Raw genomic sequence first — 18,550 nt, forward strand, 5'->3', positions numbered from 1 at the left:
TAAAATTGATTAATTTTCATAAATCCATAATAAAAATAATTTTTTATTTAAATTAACGATAAATTTTATATGAAAATTTTATTAGGATAACCTAAAATGGAATAACAATATTCAAACGTATAAGTTAACTGCGTAAATTGAGTGTGATTGGTTTTGTTTATATAAATTAGTAAAAAAGGTTAATGAATTTTACATTAAAAATCATATTTTTAATATAAATTAAGCAATTTATATGTCTATTTAGTAATAATCATTTTTATTTTTGAAAATGTTTTTATTTTTTGCAAAAAATAATAAATTTTTATTTGAGCATGGGATATCTATCGATGTGCAATTATGAAAGGGATCAGATTATTGATTATCTAGTCAATGCGAATTTACCGTCAACACTCAGTACCGCCAATGAAATTCGTTCCTTCAGGCTCCGGGCGAGTAAGTTTATTCACTTTCCGCCGAATCTTATGTTTAAACGTGGAGTTGATCATTTTGTCCGATTTTTTACTGTTGAAGAACAAGAACAACTTTATGATTATGTCCGGTTGTGTCACCTGGATACGGGGCATCCAGGTCGAGATAAATTATTCAATCATATGAAGAACTTGGCATATGGAATTAGCATAGAACATGTGAATCATGTTCTAAGTGCATGTACAACTTGCATAGCTCGTCGTACGCTCGCAACCAGGAGACAAATTACTCCAATAATTGCCAAGTTTTCACGAGAAAGGCTGATTATCGATCTTGTGGACCTAAGATATTACAGCGATCAAAATAGTGGCGAAAAATGGTTGCTGGTGATAATGGACTCGTTTACGAAATACTGTTGGACTTCAGCACTGAAATCAAAGAACTCGGCTGATGTGATACCGAGGATACGAAGTGTTGTTCTTTCTTTGGGGGAAGTATTCATAATACATACCGACAATGGACTTGAATTCTGCAACTCGCGGATGACGCAGTTGTGCGAAGAATTTGGAATTCGCCATGTCAGGGGGAGGGCCCGATGTCCCTGGATACAGGGTCAAGTGGAACGACTTAATCAGACACTCAAATGGATGCTCAGTTCGACGTTATTAACCAACGGGAATGGATTTCGTTGGATTGATATCCTCGAAAATATAACATACGCATATAATACAAGGATACACTCTACAACGCGCTTTTCTCCTGTTCATTTGATGTATGGCCCACGGATTAGAGAACAAATGGCTCGAGGTCATACTCAGGCACTCATTGAATATATTGATTCCATCAATCAATGACTACAATGAAGAGCCAAGAAACGAGCAAATTCAACAAAACTACATGGACTTGATGTGGAAACAAACGACAACGAGATGGATCGACTTGTAGTAGCTTCTGCAGCAGCCGAAGATTTACGAGATATTGCGAGGAGGAATACTAATAGTGCTGCTGAATCCATGAGGAGACGATCTAATTGGAGGAATGATATCCTTGACTTTCCTCTGGGGACGAAAGTGGTCATCCACACCGACACAGATACGAATACAACAACACGCCGTCGACCATTCCACGAACATTTGGATTGTACTGAATATACTGTCGTTGGGATTTTACAGCACGACAGGGTCCAAATTAGTTCGACGAATATGTTGATCAATCATGAGGCCCCTTACGAGATCGATATTAATAGACTAGCTATCGTTGGAAAACTATAAAAATTTGTTTCGGAATAAACTTCTTTATATCTTAAATTTTTGTTCTTTTATGATTGCAATCGAAAATAGACAACTATTTGCTATTTCAAAAAAAAAAGAATTTGAATTACTTTTCCATATTTTCATTTTTGTTTAAATAAAATGAATCGAAACTAAAATACACTCCATAAAGATTTAAACGCGAAATTGACTAAATTGTTAACAAAAAGCGTCATTTAAACATTAAAAAAATTAACAATTCAAACAATAAACGAATCTATTCTTAAGCAAATATTTTCATTATTCCTGTACGATTTTAAAGCAGATTTTGTAGTAAGCTATTTATTAATTTATAAAATTATCAAATTAACGAAAAAATCGTCCTGCACAGTATTTGTCTTTATAGATTTCTCTTTTGGACAATATAAAATTATAATTATTTTACTTCGGATCGCTATTTCCTGGTATCTCTATTACTGTAACAATAATTAAACATTTTGTTGTGAAATTTTTAATTTCAGTAAAATTAAAGAATGTAATATTCGCGTGTATTTTATTCGGACTGTGACATAATATAATTGTCTTGATTGTTTTGTTAATAAAAAAAATTCAAATCCTAATTAACAGAGAAACATTTATAACCGAACATTCAAATAGGCTCGTGACATATTATTAAGTGTATGAAATATCTAACTAGGGTAGGTCCCTTCAATCCTGGGGGTCATTTCAAGCCTGTATCAATAAATAATTATTAAAAATTATTTGCGGCCCCTGAGTAAAGAAGATTGAGAATCACTCATTTAGAAAATGAAGAGAGGGAAATTATTGAAAAAGTACTATGAATTTTTAAAAAGTGACTCGCCTTCGGCGTCGCAAAAATATCACAAAAAGTAGAAATAAGTATAAAAAAAGAGATTAAAAAACAAAATCGAAAAATATCACAAAAATTATAAATAAAAATAAGTAAAAAAGGAGATTAAAGAAACAAAATCGAAAAATATCACAAAAAGTATAAATAAGTAAAAAAGGAGATTAAAGGAATAAAATCAAAAAATATCAAAAAAATGATGAACTTTCAGATAATTAAATCATTAAAAAAAATACATCTTGATTTATTCCTTCTGAATCCAATTAAGATAAAAAATAAAGTGTACCGTATAATTAAGGAAGCACCACAAAGTAAATCAACAGCGTGCTCACACGTGGCTTAATTTATTAGGTATTAGGTTTACCATTTTATAATTAGGATAATTGACAATAATTAATGAAAAAAAAACTTTATTTTTATTACAAAACAGTTTTGAATGTCAGTAATTCTCACCTTTTCAGAGAGCAAGGATCCAATAATAACCAGATTATTGAAAAAGGTGATTTTAAATCAATTAATCTTGGCTATAGCAATTGAAAACTACTTCCGCCGCCTGACTGCTAAATTGGCAGCGAAGAGTGTATGGCCCCGCTCAACTCAGAGTTTGTTCCTTACCAACTCGGGGTGGGGATCGTCAACGGTTGCGAGTCCGACATCGCCAATTCATTTTTTGTATATCAATCCTCACTGGTGACATAACTATTGAATTAGATAAAGCACTTGAGGAGAATACAGGCAGTGTTGCAGGGGGCTCGAGCGAAGGAGAAGTACAGGGCAGTGAGGGTGGAGTCTCCGTCCTTCTCGGTGGTGCAGGAGTGTATGTACTGGTTGGACATGCGGGAGGCGGAATATGCGGAGGAGGCATGTGAGTGAGTGGAGTGAGCGTAGAACTGCAACGACTGAAGGTAGAGATTGTGCGAGTGATGAACGACAGCGAGGACTTGCAAAGCAAAATTGACTCGTTGGACGCGGAAGTGAAGATGTTCATTCGCAACAAAATAAGGGTGGTGTCCAAGAAAGTGAGCACTACATTGTGCAAGGACATGACCGAGCTGTTGGAAGTGGTGGGCAATGTGTTGTACGTTGTGCAGGTGAGGACAGTCCTTAATGGCAGACACGCCCCTCCTACATCTGCACACTCCTCACACTCAGTGAGTTCGACTAGTCATTCCTCACTTGACTCAAGAACATTCTCTTCAACACCTTCAACTACGCCACCCACCCACGCAAGGAGTACTTGCTCACCAAGGTCCTTGCTTCCCTGATTGCAGAGGACAATCACGTCATCGACTGGGCAATGCAAACTGTTCTGTCATTCATTTGTCCTCACTCTCAGAGTCATTTGAGATTCCGACGATCGATTCAAGCACTTTTTCAAGTCACTCCTCACCCCATTCCTCCATAACAACGTCCTCCAATACAAAACGACCCCACTCTCATTTACAAGCACTAGGTCTTTCATAGGAAAGGACAGGAGGGTGTTTCCACGTTGGGATTCCCCTTCACTCCTCTAGAGGACTCCCCTACGATGTGGACACACACCAAGCACTCGCTCACCAACATGTGCTCACCTCCTTCAATGCTTCTTTCGAAAGACTCATTCAGGCAGTTAAACCAATCTTGAACGCTCTCTTCGCTTACGTCCAAATTATTCCGTAATCCACCCACTCACCCCAGATATCCCGTCCGCTATCTCACCAGTCGACTCCTCGCTCGTCTACAAAATCAGGACACCATTTGGGCACAAGTCGCCAATCTTATCTACTTCCGATACCTCAACTTGGCAATCATCGTCCCCGAGTCATTCGGGGCATTCACCAGTTCGATCAACTTCATCATCACACACGACCAGCGGGCCAACTTGGGAGTGCTTGGCCGACTCATCCACATCCTTGCCACTAGTGGAGGGGCAGACGAGGTCACCTACGGTTGTTCCTGTTCTCTCCTTGACTCCTTCTTTGACGAGTGGCGACCCAAGTTCAGGTTTGCTGCTTGTCTTAGTGGAATCACTTTTTGGAGATCTGCCAAGTGGAGGATCCCGAGACACATTTCGAGTTGGACGAGTTCATGGACGCCCATTCACTGTGCCCCCCCTCAAATCATCATCTCAGCCCGACACTTGGTGAACTTTTACAACGTGCTGTGTTGTGTGATTGGCAGTTGATGCAGGCACACCACTTTGAGGACGGCAGACTAGTCAGGGACTTGTTGAACCGAATTGGGCCAGTGAGCCCCGGTCGACTGACAGAAGAGAGTTAGGGTGTGTGGAGTATTAGTAGACTACGAAAAGTTCATATCCACAGAGTTCGTGGTGATACTACACAACCCTGAGAACAGCGACGAGAGGACTGCCCACCAAACACAATTCATTCAGTCATTTCCTTTCTAATCCACAGCTGTAAAATTATGTTGTGTTAGGTCATCCGCGCTCAACTGGGCAGTTCGTTGGAACAAGTCTTGGCAGTCCCCGCCACCCCCACTCAGGTTGACGCACTCACCCATTCGGAGGAGACACTCCATCAATACTTGTGTTCCAAGCAGGGCGAGGGCACTGCCCCCACCTTGGAGGAGTTGAAGAGTGCTGTGAGGAAGGGCACTGCCCTGTTGGTCGACGAGGGCTTCATTCAGACGGGCTACTAGGCCTACCTCGATGACACAATATCAGTACTCACTGTACTTCGAACCAATTGCCTACGCCTACGGATCATGGGGTTCGCGGTTATCGTGGTCCAACAGGAGGCGAATCCAGGAGGTCTAACAAAGGGCCCACAGATTAACCGATCGTTGGTCACACGTGTTGCAGGTGAGTGTGTATGACTGAGGCTGTAGTTTTTGCATTTTTATATGGTCCTTCGATACGCTTCCAGCTCCTCTGGAAGACCTTATCAAGCTGAACCTCGGTTCGTCAGCAAATGCCCCGTCAAAAACGGCCTGCCGCCCGGTGCGATCTTGCGTAAGCTCGTAAAAAGATCACCGAGCGAAGATGAGGCCTCTGGTCGAGTGCATCGGGATCACGTGACGCTTGTTTGATTTTTTGCCGTGGTCTTGGCGGTTAAATAAATAAATAAAATAAATGTCGGATTTAACAAATTGACTGCTTCCTTGTGGCTGGTCATGCTGGACATAAAAATGTTTTAAATAAAGATTCCCTATTTAGTCATTGGGTTTGTTTCAGTTTATTCCAGTTTTTCTCTTATATTTTCAAGAAATTATAATTCGAATAACAAAAATCATTAATAAATTTATTAAAAATACATTTTTTAACTTGCACATTATTTACAAAACTACACCAAATTTATTATCACTTTTCAGGAAGATATTATCTTTTCCTATCAAAGCGGTTAAGATAATCAGTTATTTACAATATTATTATGATTTACGATATTTTGTTAAAAATGTGTTCCCCACTTTCAAAACTTGCTCAGTCAGCAAAATACTTCCCGGTTATAAATGTAACAGATAATCTTGGGAATATTTTTAAGAAGATATTTGAAATGTCAGAAACTGATGAGGAAATAAATGAAATAATTGTTATCTTAAAACATTAACTATTTAAAAGAGCGCTGGGTTTTGGGGTATGATCCCTTTTATTATTGGGATCGGCATTTCGATTATCCTTGGGATATGGTTGTGCTTATTTTGTTCCCTAAGAAGAAAAATAGAAAGCAGAAAAATATTAGTCTCTTGTATTACATTTCTTTTAGGCATCTCGTATTTTATTGTGCTGCGTTAATAAATAGAATCTTTAATGCTGTATTAGCTTTTAAAAGTAATGAATTGACCAGCTTAATCAAACATATCGAAGGACCATATAAAAATGCAACAAAAATGCATTACTCGACTGTAAGAAGATTGGTTTGTGTATTTAATCAAAACTTTAAATAGAATATGTCTAAAACATACCTTACCAAAATTGCGACTAATGTTTCAAAGGAGATTAGTTTAATTAAAAAATCGAGAGAATATATTTTGGCAAACAAATTATATAACCTAGAAACTATCAAATTCCAAATTCAGAATATATCTGCTCAATTTGTGGACATCGAAAATATACTCGACCAATATAACATTACAAAGTATCAAGTAACCATAGATACCGAGTATCTGTGAGTTTATGTAAAATAATTATTTGTAGACCCAACCTTCATGCCCTAATTTTTGGGAGTCTATCGACGCTAATGCTCCTGATGGGGCCAAGTCTTTACTTCAAAATATACTATTTGACTAAATTGTATCATTTTATTTATTTTTTAGGTTGTTTGCAATAATATGGTTTGTGGCATTGGCAGGATTATTCGAATCTGCTTATTTTATTTCCATATCAATGGTTTTAATATATTAGATTAATGCTAATTTAGATCCTTAATAAAATTTGTCAAAAATATTACAAACTAATAATTGAAAAGAGTATTCTATAGTACTAAACTTATAGATAATCCTTTTATATCATATCTATTTCAGTGTACATTGAATGAAAGCGATTTTCTAGTAATTTTGTGAATTCATTTTAAGTTCAACAAAGCACTTGCTATTAATTTTTCTACAATTTATCCAAATGTTAAAAATACATGTTCGATTTCACCTAAAAATGTCACTGAAATCATGAAGAAACATTGTAATACAGTGTTTAGTAGTTTAAATGTTTGAAATATTAGAAATATAGTTTTTTAGAAAATCATGGAAACAAGCATATTGAATTCTAATAAGGAATATTTCAAAACCAGAGATGAAGTTAAATCTTTTCTTGCTTGCAATGCATTTCCTGAAGAAATAAATAAATTTAAGTGTGGACTATGCGTTGATTCTCAGTTAAATCAAGTAAACTAAAATATAGAAATATTCTAAGTGAGATTGGCCTTATTCGAGTTTTATTATTTTAATTTTTCTTCTATATTCATTTTCCCTCCCGTTTTTATGGCGAATGGTGAAATCAAATGATATTCTTTTTAGAAAAAAATCAACTGGTGGTGCGATTCATCAGAAAGAAGCTCTTTACTAACTCAAGGACTTTCGATAGATAATCAATTTTCTGTTATTTAAATAATTATCTAGTTTCAATTTAATTTTTGTAATAAAAAGAAACTAATTAACTAACTAATTTTCTAAGTCCAGAGCCTTCGAAATGAGCAGAGGATGACACTCCACGCACCTCCTCCCCCTCTTTCTCCTCTTTTCTGGCAATGTAGACCTCCAAGAAGGTGCAGTCTAGCGCCTCTCGCTGACTAAGCGTCGGAAAGGGCTGGATCGGCGAGCATCAAACGAGACACTCTCCAAAGCCTGTAGAGACTTATCTATACCCAGCTGTCTTAAGTTCCGCTTGTGGTATTTACTAATCAGTCCATCCTATATCATCACACGGGATGACATGGACTTTGGTTTTTAATTTAATAAAGAATATTAAGATAAAAAATTCAATTTTATAAGATCGAATTTTTCATTGCTTTTTGATTGTCTTATTATATTTTCATGCAAAAATTAATGAATTTGTTGATAAAAAGGGCTTAATTTTTTTAATTCTCTAATTAAAAAATAAAAAACAGGAGGTGGTTCCCGTTGATGTTCTCAACTATGATCAGATCCACAGTGAGAGACAAAATCGAAGTTCATGTTTTCTTATTGGTCAAAAAGCGTTGGTTTGACAGTTAAAATCTGTGCATATGAAATTCGTGAGGCCTTTTTTATTTTTTATTAGAACTTTATCCTGGTTTTTTGAATGTGGTTTTCGTTTGAGGTTAAGGCCTCAGACGGAAACTGAAGAGATAAAAAATTCTTGTGATGGTTGTGGTCATAAAACCACTCTATATCCGACATTGAGCAATCTATTATAGGCTAGAGGTTTAAATTAATTTGGTTTTCATCTTAATAATAGCAACTTAGTTCCGTAAACCTGGTTCAACTAAATTTATGTTTCTAGCCTCTGTTTTTCCTCAAGTTATGGCTTATTATGGGTATCATTCTTTCTTGGTCAGACTGGCTTCTTTAATGGAATTTTAAATATTTAAATATAATTCAGTCTATTTAAACAATTTGCCGTCGATTAAATGTCAATGCTGATTGTTCTGTTAAATTTAATTTTAAAAAGTAAAAATAAGTGTCCATCTTTGTTATTCAGTCCAAATCAGAAGTAAAGCATGTTAATTGTATAGCCTAGGGTTTACAAAAACTGTCACCTGAATAGCATCCCTATCCTTGATAATTTTCCGACAATTCAAAATTTGTTGATTTGATTTGAACCTAGATTAACTTGTAGGGACGTCTCGTACAATAATATTCTCTTTTTAAATGGGAGCATTTTCCCCACTTCACTTGTTGAATTGTAGTAATTTAATTTTAATTTTTTGACGACTGGATTCGAACCATCTTTCATTCATTTCCTCTCAAGCGTTTGACGGATTAATAAATTTAAAATTATTGTAATAAACTAATTTAAATTGAAGAACTTTGGATAATAACTTCTTGATCTCAATTGAAATGGGAGCATTTGATACCTTAGATAAAACTCGAAATACTGTATGGCATTGTCCATTTTAAATATAAAAGTTCTTTCCGTTCAAACAAAATCGTTTGTTTACCAAGATTGTTTGATAGAAATTTGAATCTTAAACAAGTGTTTGTCTCATTCGTATTAAAATTAAGAAATTTTATCAAAAACCCAATCAATGTGGTAGACATGAGCATTTTTGTTATCGAAGCTCGAAATTTTACGTCTTTATTATGTTTTTATAATTTTAGTTTTGTTTTATTTTCAAATCCCGAGATAATTTGTGGTTCAGATATTTCACGGTACGGAACGTATTTTTTATACATTTAATAACTTTGAAGTTCGATACATTTAAGAAAATCCACAACACCAGTTTTCTATATTTTTGAGGAACAAGACGATGCATTCAAACAGTTTTTATATTTATTGAGACTGGTAGTTCTAGCTATATATATAAATTTTGTCCAAAAATAGATATAAGCGGGGAATGTACGGTTGCGAGAATAGGTAGTCTTATAAACCAATTTATTATAAGCTTGTGGACAAGAAATCTTGACAGCAACATACAATTTAATAGAAACAACGCCAATATTTATAAAAGAGACTTCGAAAAAGTGATAATATAGAAAGCATCAATAAACAGGCCATCAAATGAAATCAATATAATTTTAAAAAATGTACAGAAACCTGATTTCCGAATGTTTTTCCAAAATATTTTAATTCTGATAATAATTTTAACTACAATATATTTAATAATGTTAGCTCATGTTATATTACTTTTTAGATATTTTATCAAGTCAATAAAAAAGAAAAAAAAAGGGTTTAACAAAAGATTTTTTAATTTTTACAAAAATAGGTCAAAATTAGAAAATCACTTCTTGATGATTCAAGAAAATAACATTTCTACGATTTGACTAACTTCTTATTTATTAATGCAAAAATAAAAGTTAATTCAGTCTAATAAACTAATTTCACTTGAGTTAACCTGCCTTAAGATTTCCTGTGGTATTTGAGACCAATTCGACTCATAGATTACAAATTCATCACATAATGATTGGCTTTAGACCAGGATGCAACAGATGAATGTAAAATCTCAAATTAATTATCGCAACTGATAATTAGAAAATCAGGATTCGCCAGTGGCCGCAACGCGGATAGCAAAAAAGTTACCTCACATGATTGCTATCGATACTATCTGGTACAGTTAGCTGGTTTCCCGGGAGTCATTAGTCTTCTTTCCAATGAGCTTCTTGACCGACGAGGGGTTTCATGGTTCTCAACCTTTTTAGCTAAAGGGCCAAATTGATAATTAAAAGTATTTTTGTGAGCCCCAGAAAAAATATTTTATTTGATTAAAAAAAAAGGCTTATCAATGTAAGACTTGATTTTGCTTGGAATCAACTATTTTATAGAAACGAGAAGTAAAGTTCAAAAACGGTGACGGCGAAGTTGATTTAAGTGTTCATCAATCACTCGATTTTTATACATACTTTTTGTTCGCGTAAATTTACTGAAAAGAACTTTACATGAATGCGTTGATCTAAAGCATTATCAACCAAGTTATGATATTTCCATTTTGGAATTCGACTTAAATTCAATAGTTCGCTTGACTTAAATAGCGCGGTATGTACGATTTTGCAGGAATATTATCATGATGCAATATGCTGTAATGCCAAATCACAGAAATCAACTCATCATCTGCTCGCCATCCAGCTATAAGATGTTGAAACTCAGTTTTCCATCCAACCATAGAAGGACATCAATCTGTGGCAATTCAAAATATTTTTGAAAGATCCAAATGTGCCTTTTCAGGGAATTAACAAGTTTACGGAATATAGCAGCTCATTTAGTAGAACCATGAAAATAACGTAGCGTGAGAAATTCTTCATTAATTTTAGAGTCAGGCATTACACCTAGAATAAACACCGTCATTTGTAAACATCACTAATATCTTTAGTGATGTCAAAAGCAATAGAATAGTGTACGAAGAAAATGAATTCTGTGAGAAAAAAATGAATTCGAAAAAAATGAAGCTAGCATTCTATATCGTCAGATATTTTCTCAATTATCCGAGTAACTGTATCTTTGCATAGCTGTAGTTTATAACATTTTGTTAAATTTCTGAAGAACAACGTTTTTCAGAAAATATAAAGATAGCGTGCTTAATGAATTCTCCGTCCGAATACGGCTTCATATTTTTTGCAAGTAGATGATAAATTTTGAAAGAAGCTATTGTAACGAAATTGATGACATAGGCTGTTTAAACAGGCAATGTGATTAGACATTTTCTTCGAAGACCAAAAATCTGGGTTAAATGCACGATTTTCTTGAATAATTTTTCTATTTCTTGTAATACGTTTAAGAAATTACAAGCAATACTAATTTTTTTTTTTTAAAAGAGAAAATTCTTTTGTGAACTATTCATAGTAACTGATTGTTAAGGACAATAAGAAGAAGAACTGATGGCGATCCTGTTTCCCCTCACTATTGCTTGGGACACGTTCTGGAGGAGCCATCAGTGCTGGAACCACCTGGATTGGACCGAGGAGATGGAAAACGCCCAGACGGGATGACTATCTTTCCGTTTTTGGAAGGAAAGCCTCTCGTATGGGATTCAACATGTTCCGACTCCTTGTCCAAGACAAACATGTTGGAAAGTGCCTGCAATGCTGGCACAGCTGCGGATAGAGCAGAGGACATCAAGAAGAAGAAATATGATGGCCTCACCGATCGCTACGTTTTCCGGCCGGTTGCTGTCGAAACCCTGGGATCGATTGGGAAGGAGTCGTTGTGCTTTCTCAAGAGTATTGGACGTCTCAAGACCTTGAAAACACACAATCCTCTGGAGACGAGATGGCTCCTCCAGAACGTGTCCCAAGCAATAGTGAGGGGAAACAGGATCGCCATCAGTTCTTCTTCTTATTGTCCTTAACAATCAGTTACTATGAATAGTTCACAAGCAATACTAATTAAAATTTAATACAAAAGATTTTTAATTTAACAACAATAGTTAAAACATTTAAAAATTTTTTAACCATAAATAGTTTATTGTATGAAACAAACAGAAAAAAAAGCACAGTTAAAATCCGGCTTTTTTATTTAACATATGTAATATTTTTTTATAATTTGCACACTTTCAAAGCTTTAAAAGGTTGACTTGACAGATTTAAAAAGGGACATGAGCTGAGATTTATATAAATTTGCGGAGAAAATAATTATGCGATTTGACTTATATCATTAAAAAAGAAACTTAAGATTTTCTTGGTCATTGAGAGAAAAAAATTACTTATCTCCTGAATTTCCAAAAGAATTGTACAACTTTCGACTTATTTTTATTAAAAATGTACTAGGTAAAAAAACTGGCGGTAAAATAACTAATTATTTTTCTAAAATCGATTTTTAATGTTTAAAAATCTCTATTTAATAAAACTCTTGTTTTTTGGGCACTTGGTGCCCCAAACAGACGTCGGACTGTATCTCTAATAAAAAGTTAAGACATAAACTAGGTCAATTTCAAAATTCTCAAAAGAACGAAGAAATATTTAAAAAATAAAAATCATCGATAACTTAAATTTTTTCAAAGAGGAGAAGAAATCGCGAATAGCCAGCCAATGGCTGCTCACATTTTTCGAGTAATTTTAACGAAGTCGAATTTAATAAAGCATTAATTTGTTCTGGACTATCAAAATATTTAAAAAAAATGTAACTCGTTATCTGGTATCCAAAAAACAAGTCGACCCCCGATTCTCAACATATCTTCGGCAAAGCTCAGCAAATAAAAATAAATTTTATAAGGATTAGAAGAAAGCAAATCATTTTCATAATTTATTTTATTCGCATGTTTGTTCAAACTTTCTCTTACTCCATACGGGGCTATAAATTATTTTTCTACGAGAATAACGATCAGTAACGATTGCATCAAATTTAATGTGGGATGTTTTTAAAGGAGATTTTAAAAAATCTGCAACTAAGATATCCATCAGATTATATCTGAGTCCATATTGATTAAAATTAGCAAAATTTGATTCATTTCTAGATCTCCATGTATTTTTTGCTCTTGTGGACTTTCCTGTAATAATTTTACGACAAAAATACCTCTTCCTCTTATCAGAGTACGATCAAGGTCATGCCCGAGAACAATTCCATCGTCATGAGCTGCAGCAAGTAAAATACTTCCTAAAATGGTTTAAAATGATAAAACATTACCAGTTCCGACAAATGGATCTAATATGAGATCAAATTGACTCACTCTGGCAAAATTACACATCACAAATGAAAGTAGAGGATCCATAGAGGTACGACCTGAAAATAATTTTTTTATAAACACCGATAAAAATTCTATTTGAGAGGGAATATTTTTTTGCTAAAATAAATCTTCTTCCAATTGCTTTTAAGTGTCCGAAAAATATATTTTCTACGTCCTTTTTGCCTATGTTGTAATTTTCCAAAAGAGCAAATTGATAATCAGGATTTTTCAGACTAACTTTTCCATCAAATATCGGAAAATTTACACTATTCAGCCTCTGTAAAAAATAGACTACAAAAATAAGAAAGACAACGTTTAGTTTCTCTTCTTGCTCCACTTTTGAAAAATGACGATTGAAAGTAGATATTTCATAAGACCATGTTAGATTAGGATCAGTTTTATACTTAAAATTACGTTTTTAAGTTTTAAATACTAGTATAGGATAGTATGATTTTGATAAATTGTTTAGGAACTCTTCCCAATTCTTACCTTCAGCAATCAAAATATAGGCCTTCCTCTTCAATAAATATATATAATAACCTTAAAAATATAGAGCGGGAAGTGAAATGAGTAAATGAATCCTCGTTCAGATAGCAAGTTATGAAGGGACCTGATTTTACATATTTGTTTTTAATAAGATCGAATGAAGGAATGAGAGCTCTAAGTTCCTGAAAATATAATAAATAATTTACAGGTAGCCAAAAATTTTCGAATTCGTTTGAAAAATGTAGAACATAAAAGTGCATTAAACACGTTGATTTGGGATATTTTAATTCTTTATAATTTAAAAATAATTCTTAATAATTTTTATTTAATATTACTTAATTTAATCTAATCCATGTAATTTTTTATATATCTAAAAAATCTCACAAAAATAAAATATCTTAAAAAATACAGGAAAATATAGGAGTTTTCTTTAATTTATTAAAAGATTTTTAGGCGTTCATAAACGACTATTATGGCTTTATTGCAAGAAGCTTTATTTCTTATGTGAAAATCACATCGACGATGGGAAACGTATAACTTTGGTCTTTAGGTCAAATGTGCTCATTAACTGCTCCCTCGTAAGATATCCCCAAAAAATCATTTCCATGTTAATTTAAAAAGTAGTGAAAAATTGTTAGCAATTTTGACATGTTGAAAATTTGTTTAATTTGGTTTAATATTTAATAACAAATAATTTCAAAACTTTTTTTATTACCTAGCAATTTCATATACTACATTCGCATCGAACAAAACAGTGCATGTCAGATTTTACAGTAGTGTGATAGGAAGTCAATTTTGTTAGTCTGATAAGATGTATGAATTTGAAAAACTTGTGAAAAACCAATTAAAAGAACGAAGGAAAATTGAAAATCAAGTAATAAATGAAGAAATGTCGTATTATTCGGATAAAATGTTTTACTTAGAGAACACGAAATAAGTGAAGATCCAAGAATTGTCAAATTAGAAAGATATTTAAAAACACTTCCTACTGGCGAGGAGTACAGGGAATCTTTAAGAGAGGTAGTTTTTAGTGTCATTGTCAGATCAGTGGCCTCAGAGAATTTTGTCAAAGCCAGTCATCTACCATCGTACGTCTAAATATGCGAATCGAAGAAATTATGAAAGATAATCAGCAACTATCATTAGAATTCAAACAACTTAATACAACAAATGAGGAATTAGAGACCAGATTATCAGACATTCAAAATAAACCAACAAAGGATATAAACAGTACAACTCAAAAAGAAAATGTCCGTTTGAAAAATGACAATGAAAAATTAAAAAAAGTATTTTTCGTCATGTACAATAAAGCATGTAGAAAGGTTAAAAACAAGTAATAAATCTATTGAAAGCGAAAACTTGTTGAAAATCGCCGAACTTGAGAGCCGACTTAAAATAGAAATCTCAACTATCAAAGTTTTACAGGATAAAGAAAAAGAACTAACTGACCAACTTGATACAACTAAAAAAAGCATGAGAGAAGTTGTTTTTTGTTCTTAAATTACTTAGATGGCTGGAAAACAATCTGACTTAATGGACGAAAATTGTTTTCTTACTGAACAGCTTCGTAAATTTCAAATATCAACAACTAGAAGAATTCATGCTGAAGATCGAAAAACTATAAAACAAATTGAAAGTTGTTTCAAGCAATTAAAATCAACTGTGGCGTTCTATTCAAATATATTTTCAAAAGAAAACCAGAATTTGAATTTTAAAAATGATAAATTTGAAAAGCATGTGAATGAAACGGAGAGTGGAGAAACAATAAAACAAAATTTGAAAAATTTTGATAAAATTAACTATGCCGAGAAAACAGTCTGTAATAAGGAGCTAATTGACGAAGAATTAAATGAAAGTTCTGACTTTTTAGAGCAAAAATTACTAAACGATGGCGATTTTGAAAACGAAACCTCAATTAATTATTCAGATCTTCTTAAAAATCTTCAGCAAGAAATACGTGTTATTGGTCAAAAGGCCAGTTCAGTTGCTGCGGATCGAATTACTGATAATTTATCTTGTCCTATGCAATAAATATTACATTTTTTCAAATATGATTTTTTTTGAAATTACAGATTTAAAAACCGTATTTTCGTATATACGATGGGTCTCATCTTTACACATGATGTCCGATATTTTGATTAGACTCATTTATAAGACGGATGACAAAAAGTAAGTAAAATGAGAAAAGTAAACAATTAAAATCAGCAGAAATCTAATTTTACGGTTTCGTATAAAGTATTTGAATTTTAGATTCGGAAAAAATAAGAAAATTATTCTTTAAATTATTATTTTGTACTTTTTTTAAATAGTTCATAAAACTGCTCACCGGAAATCATTATACTCCGTCTTCTCTTCTTCATTTAAGCCATTTCTGCCTCAAATAAGCTTAGTGAAAAGTTGGCCATCTTCTCTCCCGTGATGAAATTTAGCATTTGAGAAACGATTTGATACAAATATCTGGCGGAATTTCGTTCCAAAGATAGATAATCTTCTAACAAACTGTAGCTAATCAATGTCATGTAAATGTCCTGTTTTCGCTAGCTGTTTCTATTTTTGACCGTCAATTTATATGTAAATACTAAAAAACTGTAGAAAAAAATGTTAATCAAACTGATCAAAATTTGAAATTATGTAACGAATATTTTTTTTCTAATTTTTCAAAAATCTTAAAATTAAATTTTTTTGTTGGAAATCAAATTTTACAATATATTTAAAATGTTTTTAATGTAAAGCGCTTTATTAATTGTGACCGGTTGAATATGAGCCCAGGTTGAATACGAGCCGTTAAACGAGCCGTTTAAATTGCTCCATTTAAATTGATGTTTAGAGCTTCTGCCGATGAATCTATAAATGATCACTACACCGAAGTGGAAATGAATGAGATATTCGAACAAATTGATTCTTGGAATGAAGAAGCACAGTCTGAAGCGACTGAGTATCTTGCATGGTTTTGGTCATCAAGTGAAACTACGAGAACCAAGTTTTCCTTTGATTTTTTCCTGGTCGTCAGAGTTTCTGATTGTTACTATATGATCCCCCATATCCTGTAATTGATTTCATAGGCTGTGCGTTATGAAATTCAGGGGACTGTTTATGGGATATAGGTTGGACAGTCCACTCCCAGACGGTTCGACAGCAGCAGCGGCCACTACCAATCCCTGGTCCGCTCGGCCATCAAGGGCATTCGAGGGGTGTTGTACTGCTGGAGAAACAATGCAGTGACATGCACCTATTGTCGTTCAAGAAGCACACCTGTCTGTTTTACGGTTTCGTATACAGTATTTGGATTTTAGATTAGGAAAAAATGAGAAAATTTTTTGTTAATTTTTTTTCAAAAAAGTTCTGCCCCAATTCATAAATAAACGACAGTATATGAAAAATTAAACAGCAAATTCAAACTGGTTTAGCATCACAATATACATTCCATCCAATTAGACACGAAAACATACAATTTTGATTATACACCAACACTCAAATCCAACACCTCACAAGAAAGCTTAAAATCAAAGAAAAGTTTCAAGAATTTTCCGCCTGCAGACAACTGAGTAATCTCCTCAGTGGCCTACCATAACAACCAAAGGTAGAAAACCGGGAAATGGTTGGACAGGTCTAGAACTGATATTGTCTCTGCATAAAGAATGAGTAGAGACTGAATGGCATCCCCCTCGTTTATTCGAGTGTAGAATGTGATAATTAGTGATCCCTCATTCACTGCGGGGAGTAATCCCGAACTTCAGAATTTGCCTCCTCGTCGACGCTTCCTAAAACCGAACATTCCCTTCTGTGTGGCTGAATTAGACAAAACAACTACAGTCAATCCTCTATCTATTGCCACCTACGGGACGGACCAAAATAATGGCAAAAAGGGACGTGGAAAAAGAAGGAAATACTCAATAATATTTAGTTCATTTAGTAATTTTGCGAATCCCTCGATTTTACATAAAAATCATCAATAATTCCATTCGGAGGCCTGTTTTATTCCAGCAATTATTGATAGTCTTGGAAGAAATATCACTCCAAGCATATGATGAAAAATTACTACATCTTTTATATTAAAGGGTTGAATGTGTGTTTGGGAATCAATTTCGTTCGCAATATGAGAGAGATGGTAATGATAAAATCGAGACTTGAAGCACTTGATTCTTCCTGCGTCCAATTATTATAATCTTTTGAGTTTCTGGAAGCAACAATAGCTCAATAAATTTACTGTGATAATAATAACGATTTTTTGCTTAAAAATTCAGAGATTTAAAACAATTGTGGCCAAAACGCATATCAAACAAACATTTCTACTCCAATTACAATGTAAATCCGTTGGACGAAGAAATAAGAAGTAATAGATGGGGCTTATTCAGTCACATCCTAAGAATGGACAGGAAAACTCCCGCAAATCTCGCAATAGAACACCACTACGCTCCTCATCCGGGAACGACCTTCCGAGAAGACCACAAATCACTCTAGCAACCCTCCTGCATCAAGACCTAACTTTGATTGGAAAAAAGTTGAAATCAGCAGACGATCATGAGCACCTGAGGGAACTATCGAGGAACAGAGGGACTTGGAAGCGATTAACATAACGCATCCAGGAGAGGCTGGCACACACGAGATAACTTTACTAACGTTATTTTGCGATGTGCTTATTAATAATAAAGCAATTGTTAATTATCAGCGACATAGTTTTGACTGTATCCAGTAACCAGGATGTCTTGTTTGGAATGTGTATGAGGGGGAACTTGTGAGAGGGAGGCAATGCAGGTTATCGGAGGTTTGATGGCGCACTCGATTAATGGGAGGGTGGTGACCTCCCAGTC

At 34.0% G+C, this 18,550-nt stretch overlaps 1 protein-coding gene across 1 annotated transcript; it reads left to right on the forward strand.

Moving 5' to 3' along the window:
- Nucleotides 1-461: 461 nt before the first annotated feature.
- On the forward strand, nucleotides 462-1,262 carry LOC115229390 (KRAB-A domain-containing protein 2-like). The gene has a single exon (XM_029799753.1). It carries the CDS (start codon nucleotides 462-464, stop codon nucleotides 1,260-1,262), a length of 801 nt encoding a protein of 266 aa, XP_029655613.1.
- The last annotated feature ends 17,288 nt before the right edge of the window (nucleotides 1,263-18,550 follow it).

This window comes from Octopus sinensis, unplaced genomic scaffold (genome assembly GCF_006345805.1).
Source record: "Octopus sinensis unplaced genomic scaffold, ASM634580v1 Contig12563, whole genome shotgun sequence".
NCBI classification, from domain to species: domain Eukaryota; kingdom Metazoa; phylum Mollusca; class Cephalopoda; order Octopoda; family Octopodidae; genus Octopus; species Octopus sinensis.